Raw genomic sequence first — 21,017 nt, 5'->3', positions numbered from 1 at the left:
TTGCCAAACTCCCATTGTGAACTTGGTTTATTTTGCTTAGATCTCGGACACCTGGGACTAGTTGTATTAAGAAAAAAAAATCGGATCGGACCCAAGCTCACTGAAGTGAAACACTCAAATTGAGGGAGTTCTGATACAAGACATTAGTGTTAATGCTAATTTTTGACCACATCTTTTTAAGGATGGAAAGTAATAGGTGGGTCTAATCAATCAAGGGCTTCAATGAAAGAATTCAATTCGCCTGAGCAATCGAAACAGACAGGAAGCCAGAATAGATCATCCAGGACTAGGACTGACACCCCTGCTTTAGCATTTATAATATACAACCTATAAATTATAAATTCAGTGCCCCAGATTTCTATTCTTTTTTCCTCATGATTCGGCTGGATTATTATTAGATTACAAATAATTCTGCCTGTACATGGTCAATAGAAGATCAATACACAGAGCGTAGAAGGAAAACAAAGAAAGAACCAAATAATGATTACTTACAAAGATAGCAGCAGGTCTTTGTTCTCGCAGGGGAACCATGCAGAACATTGGACGCTGTAGATGGAATCCAATAGAATAATCTGGGTTATAAAATATACAACATCAATCTGTGTTTGTATTTTAACACAAATTAAAAGACAAACACATGTTTGATATATTTGTGGTAGATTTTTTGACAATGCTCTTCTATAATTGCGTGTCATCAATGATTGATTGAGCCTTTACTCTGGTGTTTTGACACCTGCTTGTTGAGATAGAGTTTCTTAAAAATATTGAAGAAATTTAATCCACAAGTTATAAAAAACAAAATGTAAATCCCTGTCGAGAGTTTGCTAGGCTGTGTTTCGTTTTGATACTGGCCAGTTAAGTATCAAAGAATAATTATATTCTCATTTTTTTAATGTTTCAGGTACAAACACCTGTTCTGGTTTGAAATAGCTTCACTTCTAAATGTTTTATGAACACAAGGCTTGTACAACTCAAATTAAAACACAACAAAAGCACAGAACAACCTGGAAGAAACCAGAGTGACAGGCATTGTTTTATATACTTAGTATTAACTATGGCATTCACTACACGAAGCCCCCCAGAGTTACTTCTTGTTATAATTATGTAAATATCCATGATGTGAAACTGCTGGTTGAGTTCATTAAGTCATTGTTCTATATCAATACATCAGTCAGCCTATTCATAGCACTTGTTTTAGGAATATACTAAAGCCCTTACAGCTGTATACAGTGATGGACAGCTCCCATTTAATAAGTAATGTAGCAAACAATGAGCAACACCAGAATATTAACTAACAGACTGAATTAAGTAATATATGAGATAAACAACTTTAATTAAATGCCATCATTCTTCAATGTGTATGCTAAAGAAATGTACACTGTCAGCCCATCAAGAACAAGAAGGAAAAACAAGTTGTACGAAAACCTATCGGATTCCTTCGAAGCATAATAAAACATGTCTGGTCACCCAGCTACCATATTTTCTCTTTTACAGATCATATGCTTTTAGTGTTTGAAAAGATCATTCATAAGTAACAGGCTGTCATGAGCAGTACAATTATAGGTAATAAATACAAGTCCCCCTAAAAAAAATACAGCTGTCGTTCAAAGGCTTCAAACAAAGTGAGAAATTAAGTCAATATAACCACTGCATTATGCAAAGTGGTCCTCTCCCTTTGAACAACTGAAGTGGCACTGAACACAGTCACTCTGAAGATGCATTAACATCAATATTTACAAAATAAATAACTATTAATATTTAAAAATAATTAAAAAAGGTTAGTTCAACCTCCAGTTTTCCAAAGCTAGCTTTCACAACTGAAATGTAATTATTAACGCTCACACCAAGAGACCTATACAACACCTACTCACTTTTACCAGCTTAATCTAAAAACATAATATTATATTATACTCTGAAAATGAATTCTTAACCAACCCCAAACTACATATAAGGCAAACAGCAATCTTACATTCAATTGTTATCGTAATCAAACCAACCTGAACACTGTCTCTAGCAGCAACTGTCACATAATCCCTGACCACAGACCACACCTAATACTACACCAACCAAAAATAATACTTCGGAATGTATCATTTTAATTTTGGTCTACTTTCATTAGTTCCTGATTTACTGGAGATACAATAATACTGGACATAATAAAAATACAACGAATAGTGTAAAATGTGATTCTAACTTGGGCCCTCATTTTCCAAATTAAGAATATTTCTTGGGTCTTTTTGCAACATTTTTGTGTGAGTATATGAACTGTAAGATTTAGCTTTAACTGCAATAAACATCTCTACAATGACAAAGACCACCCCCAGCTGTATAAGGAAATACAAACAAATATGGACTCTGACAAAGTTTTTTTTTCTTTTAAAGTGTCATAGTGTTGGAAGGGGGATACTTCACTGCTGAGTAATATGCCTTAAAATACATCATGTTTTTTTTCTTCTCGTCAAGATCCCTACACTGTAATAAGGGAGGGCAGAAGGATATTTCAGCTGACGTTATTTTTGGACAAGAAAGGTTGTCATGGCAACCCATCTTATACAACCATCCATTTTCAACTTCTTATAGCTGAATTACTTGATGAAAAGAGAAAAAAAGAAAAAGATAAACAGCAGCAACAAAAGCGTAGATAATTATTTAATTTCCAAAGCCAAACCTGGCCTTTGATCTTCTTCCACCTTAATTCTTGAGCATTTGACTCATCAGTGCCGGTGTGCTTTAGCTGCAGTACATGACAACAAGTGTGACGGTGTCTTCCTAATGGCATGACAGCTGTAAATACTCTCTATAATGTATTTACAGCTAATGCACCAAGCAAGGTACTTAGTGTTATGTGACACAAACCCTTACCAGTACTCACTCCTATGAACTACTTGGTGGAATAAAGTTGAGGAAATGGGCCTTTTCAAAAAGCCACTTTCAAGCCATTTCTGTTCAATCATCCGTTTCCACTATGCTACCAAGTGTTTGAGAGAAGTACCAAGTCCCCAGTGCTTCTCTCACATTTTCGCACTTGCTGGAGCTGGATGCAATGAAAAGTGACAACATGCTACCTGAACAAGAGGCTCCCAAGCTCCTCCATCTTGGCTCACTGAAGTGGTATTTCTGCAAGACCTCAAAAAATAAGCCACCTGAAACACGATCCCACTCCCACTTGTGGTTATAGTGCACAGTGTCTACAGCTCTCAAACACCATCTCTGCCAGGCCAGACACACCAGCCAGAAGGACCTGTGCAACCTAGACAGTTATTTTACCTAGTCCTAGACAATTATACAACTCTGCTAGAGCCTGCAAGTCTCAGCATTTCCCCGGAAGATCTATCCCCTTCCCTTAACAAGCTTGACTACTAGAAAAGAAAAACTTGCAGAAAAACATGAAAATGAAGGGAGCTTCCCTGCCTTCACTGTTAAACACGGGCTGTTCTGTTAGTCTATTTTCTATCACTAACAGGAACTTTCTGTTCTGCAGCTGATTCCTGATAAATGACTAACAAAATGTGTTTCAGACACAACTGGCATCTGTTGCACTGATTGATGCATTTGTAACAGCATTAGCACTGCAGCTGTGAATGCTATTGTTCCCATGCAAAATTATTTGTTAAAATCTCAGACAGCCTCTAACGAGCTTAATCATAAAGCCTTTGCATTAGCATGTAAATGAGTTTGCAGAGATGAGATGAACTGGATTGAAAAATGAGAACCGAGTCCTCCTTCACAAGGGAGAGATTATACAAATGAATGTTTTACATACATTTTTACATTTTGCAGTTTGTACAATTTTTAATGGCAGAAAAGTTAAACAGTTCCTTTCCCTAGAATTAAATTTTTTATAACCTGAGAGAAATGTATCAAAAATGCCATGGTAGAATAAACTGAGGGTTTATCTTGAAAATACTTCTGTTAATAGACGTTTTTATAATTAAAAAAATCTCACTCCAAGACTTTTCTTTAGCAGTCCAGGTGCATACCTTCCTGGTGAAAAGTACAATTTAATCTTCCTAGATAAGACTAGATAACAGAGATTCTGGGGAGATATCTGCAGAATTTTGATCTTCACTCCTGCTTTCTCAAATAAAGAGGAATCTAAAATAAATAAGGTACGTTTATGTATAGGTAGAGAATATGATTGTATACATGACCACTGTTTCTCAGCGTCTGTGCTCTACGTCACGCAGTACACAGCCTTGTTGCTTCAGTATATAAAGCAATACTCACTTCTGATAGTAAATCTCCATTGACAACCTTGCTCAAAAGACTTGAACACTGCTTTCTCCAGAAACACATATCTATAACTACACACATATGACATGACATTCTTTCTAATGGCCACTTGACATGTCTCTTACATCGACACTGTGTAAAAATAAAAGACAGGGAGGAAGAGGAGGCTGGACAGCAGCCCTACATCCAAGGATCTCAGTCAGGCACTAATCAATCTCAACCTTAATAATCCCAGATTTGTATTGAGGAGGCAGATGCCTCATTTTCTCCTTGCTAATTAAATAATTACATCAGACGTTCCTGTTCATCGGCAAAGTTTTTGCTTCATATTATTCTGACTACCTGGAGAACATGAAAGGGACTCAAAGTCACTGGGGGATGAACCTGGAAATAGTCATCAGAGTAGAATGTGGGTAAAGAAGTTATTATTATTATTATTATTATTATTATTATTATTATTATTATTATTTTTTTATTTTATTATTATTTTATTTTATTATTATCCAGGGCGATTTACAACATAAGTGCAATACAAAGTATAGAATTTGGAGCTAATCTTAACTGAAATAAACTTGAGGGAGAATTTGGAAACCCAAACCACTACAAGCATCCCATACAGGGCAATGGAAATAACCTAAGCAAAAACAGGAACCATGTTCTCACATTTTATTCATGCTGGAATAGCTGGTCACTCGAGCAAGGGCCGACCCAATGGCTGCACCTATATAACTGGATATGCAATGAATAAGAAATGAGCAAAGGAACAACAGTAAGAACAACATTGTACTCACAACAGATCTTCAGGTTCCCAAGCATCATTGACACCCATCACAGGTCAGCTTGAGGACGAGGAGGATAACAAAGACTGAGGTGGAACAGTCAAGAGGAAATACTTCATGTTTGTTTTCTTGCAACACAACTTTGTTCATGTATTCAGAGCATTCATCACAAGTGTTCGAAACTGAAGTCAATAACCAAACCCTAAAGTCTCTCTTCTTCCCTGAGTAGATATGGGACTGTGTGGACTCCAACGGGAGGTTAACCTATATCGTTTCTCACCTGCTTATCCTGGTGAGGGTCACGACAGATAGCTTATATTAATTTTATATGGGATAATGCAAGACCTACAAATTATGTCTACAATGTAAAGGAAAATTAACTTTGAATTCTGCAGAAATGTGTAGAAGAGCTCTCTCTCTGTCTCTCTGTGTTATTTCTCTTCACCCCGAAACACTCAGCATGTGAAAAATCCTAAAAGCTTTTCACCGTGTCATTGATCTATAGTTCCAATGGGTGTCTACATGGTGAGCACTGATGCTCTGGGGATCAGAATGAACTTCTGATATGTTCCATTCCAACTCCCTGCCCACATTTCTGTACAGAAATACCACAGCTCCAAACTACAAGATCTTAACTCTTACGAACAAGTAATCATGAATGATTTGTTAAGGAAACATGATTTGAAGTCATTTTTTTGATTGAGTACAACAATCAAAATAGAAGCACCATTTATTTGTCATCCTACACTTATACATACAATTCCATGGGGTTTGGGTAGGCTTCACTTGAGAGTTACACTATATTAATGTATGGATGTGATGTGTTTGGCTACAGTGCGTAGGTTTGCTTTAAACTAGTTTAACAAATCAGGTTAATTTCATGTCCTTTCATTCCCCTTACAGAGACTAACAACAACAAAACATGCACATTTTCCAGGAGCTGACAGCATTGATTTGGCTAGCTTAGGTTAATCATTTTTAACTTTCTTTTTTAAGGGTTCACTGAGTCAGAATTTCTACAGTGACTAATCAATAACATGGCTAAATAAAAGGAGTAGGCAGGAAAGTAGCTGCTTTTAAGACATACAATATGACAGTTTGCTTAATTCACCAGCAAATAAAGCTTTATGGCCTTTTGCTAAATACATTGAAATAAACTAGTCAGGAAAATTGACATAAGAGCATATTGAAAAATATATCCGTGGAAGAAAATTAAATAAAATATTTCAAACCACAAATGTGAATGCCCATGGACTTTATATTGAGCTAAAAGCTTACATCTTTGGCTATGTAAATACTGATTATTTCAGTTTCAATCGTTTCACGTCTTGAAAAAACTACATCAATCCACATAAGCGCATGACTGAGAAAGATTATTATTTTTTTAACCACGCAGTTCTTTCGCAGATAAATATCTTTCGATACTTATAGTACACAAACCCACGTTTAACAACGTTGATACTGTCGCATGCTCAAAGCAATGTGGTGACGACACCATGCTAATACTACATCATCAACAGAGGCTGAACCATTTAGCTTGTATAAAAAGTTTATAGTGGGATGATAAAACTAGACTCTCTGTGTGTGATATATTATTGCATATGTATTATTTTATGTCCATATCCAGATTACTATTTGTGATAGCATGAAGGTGTAGAAGAAGTAGGCGTATTTAGGGAATAATATGAATAAGTGATAGTATTACAAAAAATGTAAAATAAACTGCAAAATAAATCATACAAGTTGTTTTTCAAAATTGTCAATGGTAATTTTATCCTCTGCATTTTGCCACCTGTTTAAGATGTTGCAGAAGAACTCAACATTGATTATGAATATTATTTAGGTGTTAAGGTATGCTCAATGTATTGTCTCTGTACTTTTCAATGCTACAAATACTGGGAATTTAAATTGTATATTATTGGCCTCTCCTCTTTCTTTCCCTCTCCCTCTCTCTCTCTTGGAGTTATTGTACAGAGGGGTTTAGAGGGGACTGTTGCTCATTGTTTGCAATCATGCTCATGTCAGGTCTTAGATAACTTGCTGTTGCTAGAAGGAATGATCAACCATATTAGGATTTAACTTCTTGACTATCACATTACAATAGAACTTAATTTTTCTGCCTTCAATGATTGATTTTTGCCACTGTGATGTATTATGCAAGCTGTAACCAATGCCTGCATTTAATTGCCTTAAAAAACACCCTGCTACCTATTTCCAGGGAGCCTGTTTGAGGGATTTCCTAATTACTCTCTCCAGGGCATACTTGAATAAAGAATCAGTCCTCTGAATAAATTGTGCTTCCAGTCAATCATTTAAAAGGCTCTTCATGACATGCATTATTCAAAGCACATACAGGTTAATATAAAGATGCTTTGCAGGATCTTGATGATGTTGATGATTCTAACTCTACACGCAGGCTTTGTATCTCACAGGATCTTTATTTCTCCATTCCCATAACTAAGTCTTCCTCCAATTTTTGCATTATACATACCAAATGTCCTCCTGGATACTTGTGCTCTGTCCATTCCCTATATGTAATGCTTACCCTCTTATTTCTTGTGCTGGAGGGTAACATTTCCCATATCAGTTTTAAAGCCCCATAAACCCATATTTTATTTCACATTATTAATATTCCAATTCCTTGGCTGAGGGGTGCTAGATAGCATAGGTATGGACAGTGCAAACCTCATTTATGCATTATTATTACTTCTACAACAATTTATCATAGAGTGGAAAGCCTGTGACTGGATGTGCACATATGGGGGCAGAAGCAGATACCTATGCCACTGAAATTAACATTTCTACACCCCTAAACCTTACAATCGGCATTTTTGGAGGCATGATTTTCTGTCATGTTGTTCCCACAGTAATTACATGTTCTGAACCACAGTTCATTAACTCGTACTTTGTAATTTCAAAATAAAACAGTCCACAAGTTTTGGTTTTAATAACTGTTCTACAAACCTAACTATAACCAGCTTTCTATGATTATATATATTTTTCTTTCCATGACCTTCATTAGGGGTTTGTTGTCCTTACCCTGAGCCCAGAAGTAGTAGTAAATTCAAGTCCAAGCAACCTCAAACAGAAGCCTCCTTAAGAAGTGTAGCTGACAAATTTAAACCAAACCGTCCACTTGATCTACGCTCCCACCACGGTGTCTACACCAAGATTGGCCTTTGGTTCACACTTATAATTAGTTAACCCAGGTAGATACAGACCTATTTTTTTTTTAGTCAAGTTAATTATAGCTGCCAGAGGGTGGACAACATGCAGGTAGACCTCCTTTATTTAATTAATTGAATCTTTGCCATTCAAATCAATGATCACAGCTATTAACCACACTAGCACCTTTCTGCCTTTCCTCAGAAAGAAGGGTACAAATGTTCCAGCTGTCAAGTTCCTAATCTGCCAAAGCAAGGCAGAGACATGAAGCAATAACGTTGTTGGAAATCCAATGTGATTCCTTAGTTGCCACTTAATAATTCCATTCCAGGCTGACAGGCTCCAGCAACCATGAGCTTTCCTAATAATTTCAGCTTTAGATGAGAACATTTGTCATTTCCCCCCAAAAATGAGTGTTAATTACTTTGTCACTTTAAATCTGTCTTGCATAGTTGAACTTTTCAAAGTTTCTTTCATTGAGAACCAGGGTATAACACTGCTCTATGCCCTCCCATTTAACAGTTACATTACTAGCAGTGGGGCAAGAGTCACAAGTTACCAACATAAAATGCTCAGATTTCCAAAGCATTTTAGTATTATTAAAGCCTTAAATGAGAAACAAGAAAATTTACCACGGTAGGAGACTTGATGATTAACAGAACGACTACAAATCTGCCTCTTCCACATATCTTTTAAACATTAAAAAACACTGAACTGTAAAATTAACAGCCAATTTAATAGATTATCCTGATGTTTGTCACAACAAATAATTATTTTCTTTTAATAGTAATAATACACCTTTAAAATATCAGGTTTAAAATTAGATTAAAAATGTATCTGGAAAATACTTTCAGTATCTTTTTACTCAACTGAAAAGAGAAGCACTAGGACTTTTAGATTTAGGGGATATTTTAAGTGTAACAGCCTATTATAAGCAAACCAGGTAAACCTGAAAAAATAAAAATTAAAACATATCCACTAATGTAGATATTTAACAAAATATATATATATCTCACTGTGCGCTGCTTGAACGATAATGTAATGTTATGGATTGATACACCTGTTAAGATAACATACATACCCAGAGAATTCAATTCTACTAAATTCAGAGAAACACACTTTCAAATTGTTTAAGATAAAACACACAAAATATTACCCTAAGAGACAGACGCTTTATTTGGAAGGCTTCTTAAATATTTCCTTATACAAACAGCTTGAATACGGGGATGGTTGGCTGGCACTGGCACTTTTGCTTTGCCATGTGAAGCACACCCTTAAGATGGATGAAAAAGGAAAGTCCTGTCAAGGTTTCAGACATTCTTTTATACTTTTATATTTATTTAAAATCAATCAGCTTGTTCTGTGGACTTCAGTTATGAGGTTTTTCAACGTGTGTATTCAAGGTTTGTCACAAGATACAAAGGAAAGTGCATCTTTTACAAAGAACAATGGGACATTACAGCTTAAGAGCTGAGAAAATGTGTGTTTTTTTTTTTTTAACTTTGTTTTTCATTTGAGCATCAGGCTTTTTTTTTTTTTTTTTTTTTTTTTCTCAGTCCTTAATCTAGGTAACAGGCTTCTTCTTCCCACTTAAAGTCTTTTGTTTGTGTATTTTCTCCAGCAGGGGAATTGAATTAATTTTCTAATAGGGCCAGTGGTGGGGAAACCTTCAAGACCCCCTTTATGTTTCGTTAGAGAGGCATCTGGTTTAAAGTCTTCACATGTTGGTGCTCATTCGTGTTTGGCTATTGGCAGGTGTGAGTTCGCCTTGGCTACCTTCTCTTGGAGGGGACTGCAGAAAAAAGAAAAAAGAAAACAATTAGATGTCCTCTAAATAAAATAATAATATTAAAACATTAAAAAAAATGTCAAATATGAATGCTTACAAAGAAAATAAATACAGCAAGAAGTGAATTCAGTGCAGTTTAAGGGCTAACATCTATTGACAAGCTTTGACAAGATTGTTGTGTTACTGAATCACAAAACGGACGGTCAGAATTATCAAGGGTTGGGTGTAGGCCTGGTTTGTTCTGTAGAAAGTTAAATGGAGGAGCCTTTTATAGTGAAGGTTAAAATTGAAATAGTCGATCTGGAAGTACCGTGCACAGTGCCTCTTTTAATGACAGTCCTTGATAAATCAGACGTATTGAATAACAGTGAAGCATGAAGAAAATAAGACAAAATGAATACACATACACAATGCACCTTTTTAAAAGTTATTGCATTACTTACAGTGGAAAAGGGAGATGAGACCCACCTTACACAGACAGTGAATATTGATGGCCCATGTGAAAATCTAAAGAAAATGCAAGCAATCAGATTTTGAGCTGGCAAACTTTACCCTGGGGACCCTGTTACCTTGACGTGTATCTGGTTGCGCAGCACGGCGGCTCGCAGGATCATGGCTTTTGCTCGTCTCTGGAACTCTTTGCCCATTTGTAGAGATTTCTCAAATGTTGTGCTCCTCTGATCCACATCCCTGGCATACAGAATCTGTGAAGAGAGACATTTACATTGAGAAGCAGCCTAGAGCCTGTCTCTCAATGCTTAGCTGAATCTGTGACAAAAAATATAAAAGACCCACTACATATGGCACACTGACATGGAAGTTGCCCTTGCCCTTCCAGCAATTATTGTGCCAAATATAACAGCCTATTGTACACCAAAACATTTCACAGTGGAAGAACAATTGTAATGCTAAAATAGATTATCTTCCACATTTAAGCTACTACCCTATTTATCTTAAAATAAGTGTTAAATAGCTAGAAAAAGACCTTCCACTGATAAAAGGTTTTTGCTCTGCACTACTTGATTTCCAACACATTATTAAAATCATCTCCTGCAGTCGCCACAATTCAACATGGAAGTATTTACACCAGCTGTGACTTAAACAACCCTGAACCTGACATGAGAAGAAGGAGTAAAGCTGAAGGCCTGCATACACGTTCTCTCTTTGTAATCCTTCAATGGAAATTAATTGCATCTCATTTTTAATTTATTTCAGCGGGATTACATCTCAATTGGTCCACACACAGTGTTTGGACTATTTAACAAAATTCAACAAATCATACAATATATTGAATCTCTACCCCCACTGGCATTCATTTTCAGTAATCTGATGCTTTTAATTAACATGCCCAGATGTTTTTAATTAATTTAAACATTCTATTAAAAGGGATAATGTGCAGTTTCATGCAGCTCTGGGAGGAGGTGTAAAACAATGACTGTCCCATGGTCTCAGCCCTGGCTCTACCGATCTGTACAGCAGACACCGGTTGGCAAGAAGAAAGTGGAAAAACATGAAACGGAGCGAGTCCCCCCTGCCTTGCTATGGGAGTCGATCCTGGCATTGATTAAGCCCTCAAGTATCAGCTGTGTCAGTTCGTCCTCAAGAGCCGCCACTGTGGTGTTGAAGGAAATGGCCATCTTGTTCATGTCAGCTGATACATAGGGGCTGAAGTACTGCAGGGACAATAAAACAAGGCATGTCAGACCGGTGGATGTATCCTCCACCCACTACAATATCCTCTGGGAGCGGGATGATTGGACGACTGGAGGAAGAGGCGCCACTAAATGGCCTATCTTGGAATGAATCTCGATGCCATTCAGATGTATGATTCAAACCTGAACCAATATCGCACCGTGTTAAATAAGGACTCAATATAAAAATTATTCAGTTGTGTAGAGTGGGTGAATGCTGTGGGGCATGCATCTTAATTTGTCACTATAATTAGTTGCCTTGAGACTCAAGATAATTGTATGTAAACGTCCTACGAAATTCATAATTTTTGATTTCCTTGAAACTAGTTTAATAAAACTCCTCTCTTACCTGTATGAGAGCCCGATTTCTGATCTGTGTGTACAGTGTCCTTACGTGCGGGGCCAGGTACATGTCTAGGAGAAGGTTATCCTGAGACACAAGGAAAGGCAAATCAGAACGATGCACTTCACAACTGCCAAGATGTCAGTCAGCTGAAAGTGTTTCAAGAAATCGGTTTATACATATGAAGCTATGTCAGACTAAACTGAGCAAAACAATGTAAAGCCTGAAAACACTGCACTAGCAGAGATGACCAAAATACATCTTAAATACATTTGTTTCACATCAGCTAAATTAGCACATGTCAGAGTGAGTATGTACACAATAAAAGTTATTCTGTGCTGGGATCCAGCATTCCAGGGATTTTCAGAAGTTCAGCAATGCTGACTATAGCCAATAAAGAGACTTTCAAAATGAATTAGATTAATGAGTTTTATAATAGGCCAAGCTAAAAGTGCCTGGAAGGCACAAATAAAGCAATTAAAATCAATCAGTTTCAAATAATACTTCAGGTGATAAGAAGTACCATCAAGCTAGAGGGCAAATTTATACATGTAATTAGAAGCCTTGATCAATTCATTATAAAAATGTAAAATTATCAGGTGAGCTCAAATAATTATAATTAAATGATCTATGTATAACATTGAGATTTAGCACTTAGTTTAGAAACAGCAGAATGTGTTCACTAAAAATACTAAAAAATAATCGTGTATTAAAAATAAAGAAAAGACTTAAAATGTTAGCACGAATGCTTCAGGCAAATAGCTATTAAAAAAGAAAATGAAATCTCTTCAAACACTGTAATCGTATCTGTAATAACCATGGACTGTTATTATGAACAGAAAATTACTATTACTACTAAATATTAAGGGGAAAAATAGTACGTTATAAATATACACAATTATATTATATTTAAATCATTTGGTTTAAGCAGGTTATGGAGAATTGTAGAAGCAGGATTGAAAGTTTACATTTCAGAAACATTTTGTTCTCCTTTCAGTGTTCAGATAAATAACCGAGTTGGTGCTAAGCCACTGGCTCTGGGAATCAACTCACCTTCATTTCATCCAGCATTTTCAGACAAGATGCATACTTTGACTCGTAAAACTTAAAGATTATGTCACGAACTTGTGGCTCCAATTCTAAAAATAATTTAAAGGAGCTAAACAAAAAAACAAAACAGAAATGTTACTGCCAGACATGTAGTGCATTTCAGTTAAATACCTTTATATTTGAAATATTCAACAAAAATGCAATGTTGAAGAAAATGATCTAGTGTTCCTAGTGATGACATGACATGCTACAAGTTTCATTGAAGCTTTAATTTAATTATTTCCCACATTTTAGTTTATTAATGTTGCCTTTTGATTTAAATACCATAACCTATACAATGTAAAGGAACAAATCATTTTGTTTTACATTAACCAAAATCAGGTTGTTTTCCTGATACTATATAACAACAAAATGTGATAGACAGATTACCGATTAAGAGAGATTCTACTTAATGAACAAATTCTGACTTCTACATTTATGATTCTGACAAGCATGAAGTAAATGTGTAATTACTATGCAGATCAGCTCAGTCTATACTGGAACAAGGAAAGGATCAAATATCAATAAAAAGTCAGTCACACGTGCAGTTCTTACAGCGCGAAGGACAAGTCTGCAGACTGCGAGACAGACCTACCTGCTAGAAATTACATTCCTCTGCAGTTCCTGTCTGTCAAAAGTCGCCAGCGCACAGAGTCCTCCGTAGACTGCTACATTACTAGGCGAGAGAAGCTGTGGAGAGGCAGACAGAGGAGTATTGTAGTTAAAGATGCACAATCTTCAGTTTTCTTTGTACTCCGTGTATTCCATTTTTTTCTTTGCAGTTTAGAATAGGGTGACAAAAATCTACATTCAATTATAAATGAGTATGTAAGAAGTAAAACAATTCAGTAAGGGTAACGCAAGAAACTTTGGTCACCTTCCTAACCTCTGAAATTATACATTTAATTTTTCTCAATTCAATTTGGCCTAATTTCCACAGATGCTAGTTGTGTTGATTACATTTTTTCAACCTTATAGCTGAAAACAAAGGCAGGCATCAATAACCTGTGGATAAAGACAGACCACATAATTGTTTTTTGGACACATTCCATATTATGAATTTGTGTTTCCAAGTATGAATTTTACAAATACATTGACAGGAAGGGATTTCTTTCAATCAAAGTTGTTATAAACTCACAAAGACCTTATTTTATTTAGCTAAATTACATGTAATCAGATTAACTGCATAAAAACAGAAAACCTTCCTCCTTTAGTGTCATGCATTCCATCATTTTAGCAGGCCTGGAGATTCTTGCATTAGCCGTGCTCAGAGCATATTGCAGAAGAAGGTGGAATAATGGGGGATTTAAGCCTATTGCAAACAAGGCCAAGCGCAATCAATTGAGAGTTGAGAGCGGCTTTCATAACACTAGCATGCGAGAGTGAATCATGTTGCAAAAATATGGAACATTTTTTTTAACCTTTCCGAGCACAACTACAATTGATTGGCCAATCCAATAAACTTGATAAACCTCCAAGTATCAACCATCTCGTGGTGACTGCAAATTCGTGTCACTGGGGTTCAACATAGCAGGTGGGGAATCAGATCTCGCAATGAGGAGACGACTGCCAGCGGGCCTCACCTCGGGGAAGTCGCAGTGGTCAAATGAAGCCAGCAGGAAGCACTTAGCCGCCTGTTTGTATTTTCGAGAGGCTAATTCCGCAAGGCCTAGTGAACAGGAAAAAGACAACTGTCAGGATGCTGCAGGATTCCCTTCCAAACTGCCCTCCTAAGATACTGCTCCACAAAACAAGATGAAAATTAATGAATAACTGAAAATAAGTATTTTATGCCACATCGAAGCGATTCTAGTATTGTCAGTGTATCGCAGCACCAACATTCAGACTGTGCTATACAGGGTACTGTGAGATCCTTGTCATTTATTGCAGGTATTCTATCACAAGATACCCTTCAATGAGCAGCACAATCTTTAAATGTTTAAGAGCCAACGAACAGACTTCTAATTTACAGAATATAATAAAATAGTTGAGGGACACAGGAGATAGAAATGCAAATTACCTGCAGCACATTTTAGTTTGGTAAGGACTGCCTGGTTTTGACTGTCTCTTTCACCTCTTTGCTATAATGAATAAGAAATAACATTTTAGTACCACACAAATGCACAGAGCAGTTTTCCATCAATGCATTATAACAATGTAACATACCTCTGCTATTTCTGGAGTGGATTCTGCCTTGCTGACATAGCTAAGTACATGGGACCAGTTCTGGAGGTAAACGCTAACCTTTAAAAAGACAAATGAAAAACAATTAAAGTCTGCCCTCTAGTGTTTACAAACATAATAGCCTTGTACAATGGGTATGTAAAAAGTTTCTTCAAAATTACCTTAATTTCCATAGCAACACCTAAGAGTTATTTTTTATGCAAATGCACTCTTTTGATAAGTTTATCAGAGTATACAGGCAGGATAAAACAGAAAGACTGGGAGAGCATTTTGCCATTTCAAAATTTTATATATAGTGTAAGCACATTCAAAGCAAGCCAACATGAGATAGTTTCCGACTAAGATTTGAAGGGGTTAGAATGAATAGATACAAATGCAAAGCTCCACCTCATCCAGACATACCTTGATTACATTAAGACACATGTTGATGACGTGTTTGGCGCTAGTGCAGTAGTCTCGGGCTCGGGAGTAACACTTCAAGGCATTGCTGAGGTCGCCGCAGTCTAAATAATGATCTCCGAGGTCATCGTGACCCCTCCTGTGGGGAAAGATTAAATAAGAAACGTTCTAGCAAAACAGAACCAGCGTCAACGTTGGAGAACAATGCCGGGCAGTGACAGTTGCCACCGTCAGGAAAAAGATCATAAACGTATAAAATACTTTAACTGTTCTGAGGGGGCTGCACAATCGAGCTCTGAACAGTCCCAGCTGAGTCTCTGCCAAGGCCGATTTAAAATCTGGAACAAACCTCGTTTTGATTTAATAAGGCAACCGCATGATCCTTAAAGGCTATACTGAGATGTAATTCACCAAACATGATTGTACTTCTAGAATCAATTTGGTTTGGAACTGAACAGGACAGAGATCACTGTGCTCTGTAACAAGAGGAAGTGGACTTTCTTCACTTTGGAGTAATGGACTAACACCTTAATCTACAGAACACTCCTTGCATTACAATTCTCTTTCATTTCACCCTGTAACGCTATGGACCACTTTTAAAAACAGCCATCAGAGTCAAGTTTACCTGATGCTCTCTTTGATGGAATTTCCCTTGTAGTTTTTCAGGTCTGTGTCCAGTTTCTCCAGCTTGAGCAGGGCCTTTTTCCGGGTCGATTCAGCCCAGGCCGTGTCCAGAGGCGGGGGCTCTACCCCACTCTCGGGAACTGCGTCTGGAACCCCCTGCACTTCCCTGTGAACACACATTCACTGATGAGACTGCCGTAAGAGAGCTGGAGTTAATCTGAAACATCTAGTGTTCTCTGAGTTCTCTTTGCACATGCATGACTGAAAATGTACATGGTCTGACTTTGTGATAAGAGAAAGCTCATAAAAAGGAACTATGTACTTTGCTGCCTCAGGCAAATGTTGTGAATTTGGGCACAACATATAACAGATGTGGAATACACAATGTAAGGATATGTGTAGCAGTAACCCAACGGGCAATTAAATATTTCAAAACACCAGCTATTGTACCTGGTTGCTTCAGTGAGCTTTCGGTGGACTTCCTCATAGACGTCAACGTTAAATGTTCTTTGGACGAAGGAAAGGGCCATCTTGAGAGCTTCGACGCGGAGCTGGGGACAGTGGTCAGCGATGAACTGCAGCCTCTCGATCCTCATGAGCCCGCTGTAGCTGGAGGCATACTGCTCCAGATCCTGTAACAAAACACAGGCTAGTACCGCCCTTCTGTGCAATGGTACACTGAAGTCCTGAAAAGTGCTAGAGATACAGTGTGTACGGATAGATCACTCTACCCATAAGACTCGAGGCACTGTAAGCAGTGCAGTGCAAGAGGAAAAATGGATCCCCCTGCTGGCCTAACCTCACCAACACTTGGAATATTCCACAAAAGGACCCATCTGCTCCGGCAGGTAAAGTACACCATGGGGAAAAAGGGGGGGTGGATATAAAGCAGCACAGACACTCCCTCGGTGCATTGTACCTGAGGGGAAGTGCAGGTTTGCATTGGCGAGCAGTTTAGCATTCAGTAGGTGACTCATTTGTCTTTGTGAAATTTGGCTTTTGACCCTGCTTTGACTGAGGACACAGTTAGGATATGGACCCTGGACTGGACGACAACCATGACCATGGAACAGGACCACAACCTAACTGTACTCCGACCACGAGCGCGCATATGGGACTCACCCCTGGTGCCTGTGAAACTCCATTTTATATCGGGGAAACTGTCTAGTGGCCTGACTGATATATAGAGCGATTTCTTGCTTGCACAGTGTTAGCCATCACCATACACTGGGGCTAGGTTTATTTTGTGTCTTTAGAGCCATTAAAAGGATAGTTTTGTTTGTGTGCTGCGGCCAGCACCCTATCCACTGCCTTCTCCATTAGTAATTGCAAACGCAGCAACACGACGCCGGCTCACAGCCCCTGTGGTGCTATAGAAATCAGTTCTATAGATCTAGCAATGGGTGAATACATTTCAGAAGTCTTTAATGATTTATTGCACCATTGATTGCTGCTTGTGTAAAACCAAGAGCACTAAGCTACACTATAATAGCAGACCACTCTGCACTCAAGAGTCCTCCTTTTGTTTTTTTTCTTAAGATGGGATCAATGTTTTTGCAGTTCTACTTAAGAAATGCATGGCATTGAGAGAGCAGGGATATCCTTTTCACAATTGAAGATGCCCTTTTTAAGGTAAATGGTTCACTCTCAAACAGTGAGATGAAGTGGGTACTTAAAAGACATCTAACCTGGCCAACAGCATCACTAAATCAATAGAGATCAATATTAGAAGTCTTTTTGCACAGTTGAGTGAACTGAGATGAGGAACACCTGATACACAGCTCTGTACAGTTACATATCAGTCAGATTGCTGTGATTGTTAGCAAAAATACACAGAAGTTGTAACCTCTCTAGATGCTGATTACAAATACTGGAGAATGATATTTATGAGGTACATAGACATATCTGGATCTTCCTCTACCAACACAAATTCAACATACATTCAAAATCCTGTTTTTCTATGACCCCATTGCTTAATATTTGGTGCTTCGACAATTCTCTTTATCAATCAACAAACAAAGACATACCAGAGTTGGATTTTCCACGACATAATTGGTGTCAGGTGCATTCTGCTGGTCTTCTTGTGGGTCAGCATCTATTTGCATGGGCTCCACAGCCCCCTAATAGGAGAACAAGGGTTGTTAATTAAAATATTTACATGTCAATAGCACATTTCGGAGGTGGCATGGGTAATCAATAGGAAATTAAACGGGTACTATGTGATTAAGTGCACTTTACAATGTGTGATTATTAAAGTCAACAAATGAAGATTGCGAATGTGAACATCCCTCGTCAGATCTCTGATGTGATTATATTGAAGACTGCTTCTTAATAAAAAAAATAATGCAACAGAGGGGAATTAAAATTCTGCAAGTCAATTTTGAGAGAGATGATAGCTAGCTTTTGTTCCCCAACTTTTTGATTTTTAATGAAATATTCAGCACTGACATTCGAGATCTAGCTCTACAGTGGAAGGTCATAACCACAAACAAGTGTGTTGCAAAAGGCTATTTACTACATCGATATGTTAGACTCAAATAAACAGTGTTGATATAGTATTTACTGATATTGCAACTTCTGGTTTCCCATTTACTGACAATAAGTGCTTGTACAACTTATGTGATGCCTTATATATTTTTCAATGTGGGTGCGTCCCTGCTAGGAATATAAAAAAGGTGAAATAAAGGAAAGGTTCCTGACAGTTTTACTTTTAACAATGGGTGCTCTTGCCCCTTATATGTAATCTGGTTCACAGTTAGATTTATTAGAAAGCAAATGAATGCCAAAAGGGAACATTTTAAAATGGACATATAATTGAATATAAAACACACAGACTGGGTATTATAACTAAAGTATTTAAAGTACAATGCAGAGCCTAATTTACTGATAGCAAGCCTGAGATGAAATGCCCTCATCCACCGTGAACTCAATGTGGTGGAAAAAGGAAGACATGCTGAGCTTGCAGATTTTGTGGCCCTCAAACTTAGCTCTCTCTCTCCGGCCCTACACCCCTGACACAGAACTGGCCTGCAAGGGGAACACCGGGGTTATAATTACAACCACAGCGTTTATCATCAAAGCAGGTCACATACCAGGTGGTTCGGTGTTCATCTTTTAATCCAGTACAATTTGTAATTGTACAGGGACAGGGATTCCCATACATCAGTACTTCAAACTAAATAGTAAAATCTCAAAAAGTCATATAGAACACAAAAGTATAAATAGTTTCACCGATCAACTTGCTGCAGATAACAATGAAAACAGCAATTTAATGCCTAACATCAAAATGTTATTCTGTATCTATTAATCTTTCAGATAAAGTGGTAACCAGTCACACATAAATTGTGATAGAAAAGGGCTAGGGCATGAACGGCAACAGCTTGGCAAACTAAAGACAAAAAACTTTAAAACCTAAACATCACTCAGGGTTGCAAAGTATTACATTACAAGTATTGCTGCCAATAGTTTGGTCTCAGAGTTGTCTTGGCACTGTTGTAATCAATGCACCGAGGCTAATGCATTATAATACATACACTCAAGAGAACCCCCATGTTCAAATAAGACAATGTCTCAATATAAGCAAAAATAAAAATGTTCATGTTTTGAAAAGAAAAAATAAATACTGTTTGCAAAATACTGTTAAGATCCCCCTGTACCTTAGTTGCTAGGTTATACAGACAGGAATGACTATATCCAGTTCTGCTCATTATTATATATCTAGCAAGAAGAGGAATGATCATTTGATGATTAATCACATTACCTACAAAACATCACATTATCCTTCATTTAACCGTAGGTGTAGGTGGTGCAATATCACCGACTGGCTTTACACACAAAACAGAGGCCTAACATCATCTTGCACCTGTTTTCGCTTAGGTGTTTCTAAATCAAGTCACAAAGACGATCGTCACACCTGCTCGGCTTCACCGCGCACCGATGCAGCACGTTTAGAAAACACATCTTCATTCCCGGAAGACTGGAAACCGGTATGTTGCTAACTGGCCGACATAAAGCGAAAGTTGACACAGGACTGTCCTGTTCGACACACTGTGTCCTCCAGCAGCGCAATCCGTCGAAAACACAAAATAGCACCCGCTGCCCGGGACTGATGAATGATCACCATCACAAATAATTAAAATACGCGGATTGGCGCCGAGGTGACAGACCCCGCTCCAGCCTAACTTAAAACAAGTTGATGAGAGCTGCTCCTCTGCAAATGTTGACAAGAGTCGGAGGCCCTCACGATTCCGACGTGACGGTCGAACCGGAAAACGGGAAAGCCACCCCGCTGCCCAGTGATACTAACGCATCCCTCGCAGGTGCCCCTGCTGATAAAAGCCTTACCACTGTATATTTTTAATTAATAGTTTACCTGAAAGTTAAAGACCTGCACGGGCAGAGGCATCTCCTCCTCCTTCTATGCAGAAACACAACGCTCTCAAACACATCCGGGGCACAGGGCAACACGTAGCAGGCACGTTCCGCCAGCGTGGTGACGTAAGACGCATTCCGACGCAGGCGCATTTGTACACAGCGAAGTAAATTAAAGAGCACGTATCTGGCAACATTTGGAGAAGTGAACGATATGAAGTTACGGTTGCGATCTGGTCAGTTAAGGAACAGTGAGCAACAGTTGCAAGCATACTTTTCTAGTTGTATGCAAGGGAAGTGACAACTAATTATGTAGAACTATGCATTGGATGTGTGATACCTTGCAAACT

The 21,017-nt window shown here is 37.9% G+C and overlaps 1 protein-coding gene across 2 annotated transcripts; it reads right to left on the bottom strand.

Annotated features, from left to right (window-relative positions):
• Positions 1-9,329: 9,329 nt before the first annotated feature.
• Positions 9,330-20,805, bottom strand: gps1 (G protein pathway suppressor 1). 2 transcript variants are annotated; one of them, XM_066704613.1, is made up of 14 exons: positions 20,669-20,805; positions 18,324-18,416; positions 16,747-16,928; positions 16,298-16,462; positions 15,676-15,811; positions 15,256-15,333; positions 15,110-15,170; positions 14,673-14,758; positions 13,685-13,779; positions 13,054-13,159; positions 12,007-12,087; positions 11,502-11,639; positions 10,519-10,670; positions 9,330-9,969 (listed from the first exon to the last, which is right to left on the bottom strand). In XM_066704613.1, exons 1-14 carry the CDS (start codon positions 20,699-20,701, stop codon positions 9,909-9,911), a joined length of 1,467 nt encoding a protein of 488 aa, XP_066560710.1. In that variant the 5' UTR covers positions 20,702-20,805; the 3' UTR covers positions 9,330-9,908. The 2 variants fall into 2 exon arrangements, with proteins under 2 accessions (XP_066560710.1, XP_066560711.1); XM_066704614.1 differs by having other exon boundaries at positions 10,536-10,670.
• Positions 20,806-21,017: the final 212 nt, after the last annotated feature.

The sequence above is a fragment of the Amia ocellicauda genome, chromosome 5, assembly GCF_036373705.1.
Source record: "Amia ocellicauda isolate fAmiCal2 chromosome 5, fAmiCal2.hap1, whole genome shotgun sequence".
In the NCBI taxonomy this organism is placed as follows: domain Eukaryota; kingdom Metazoa; phylum Chordata; class Actinopteri; order Amiiformes; family Amiidae; genus Amia; species Amia ocellicauda.
The sequence above is the reverse complement of the archived record's forward strand: the minus strand, read 5'-3'. Positions and strand labels throughout refer to the sequence as shown.

What these genes read in the sequence shown, in the direction of transcription:
- gps1 (XM_066704613.1), bottom strand. Translation starts at nt 20,701, where the DNA reads ATGCCTCTGCCCGTGCAGGTCTTTAACTTTCAG. An exon ending in TCCATCAAAGAGAGCATCAG is followed by an intron (nt 15,812 to 16,297) that starts GTAAACTTGACT and finishes CTTTCCCCACAG; the next exon opens with GAGGGGTCACGATGACCTCG. An exon ending in AAGGTAACAGGGTCCCCAGG is followed by an intron (nt 9,970 to 10,518) that starts GTAAAGTTTGCC and finishes TTTTTTCTGCAG; the next exon opens with TCCCCTCCAAGAGAAGGTAG.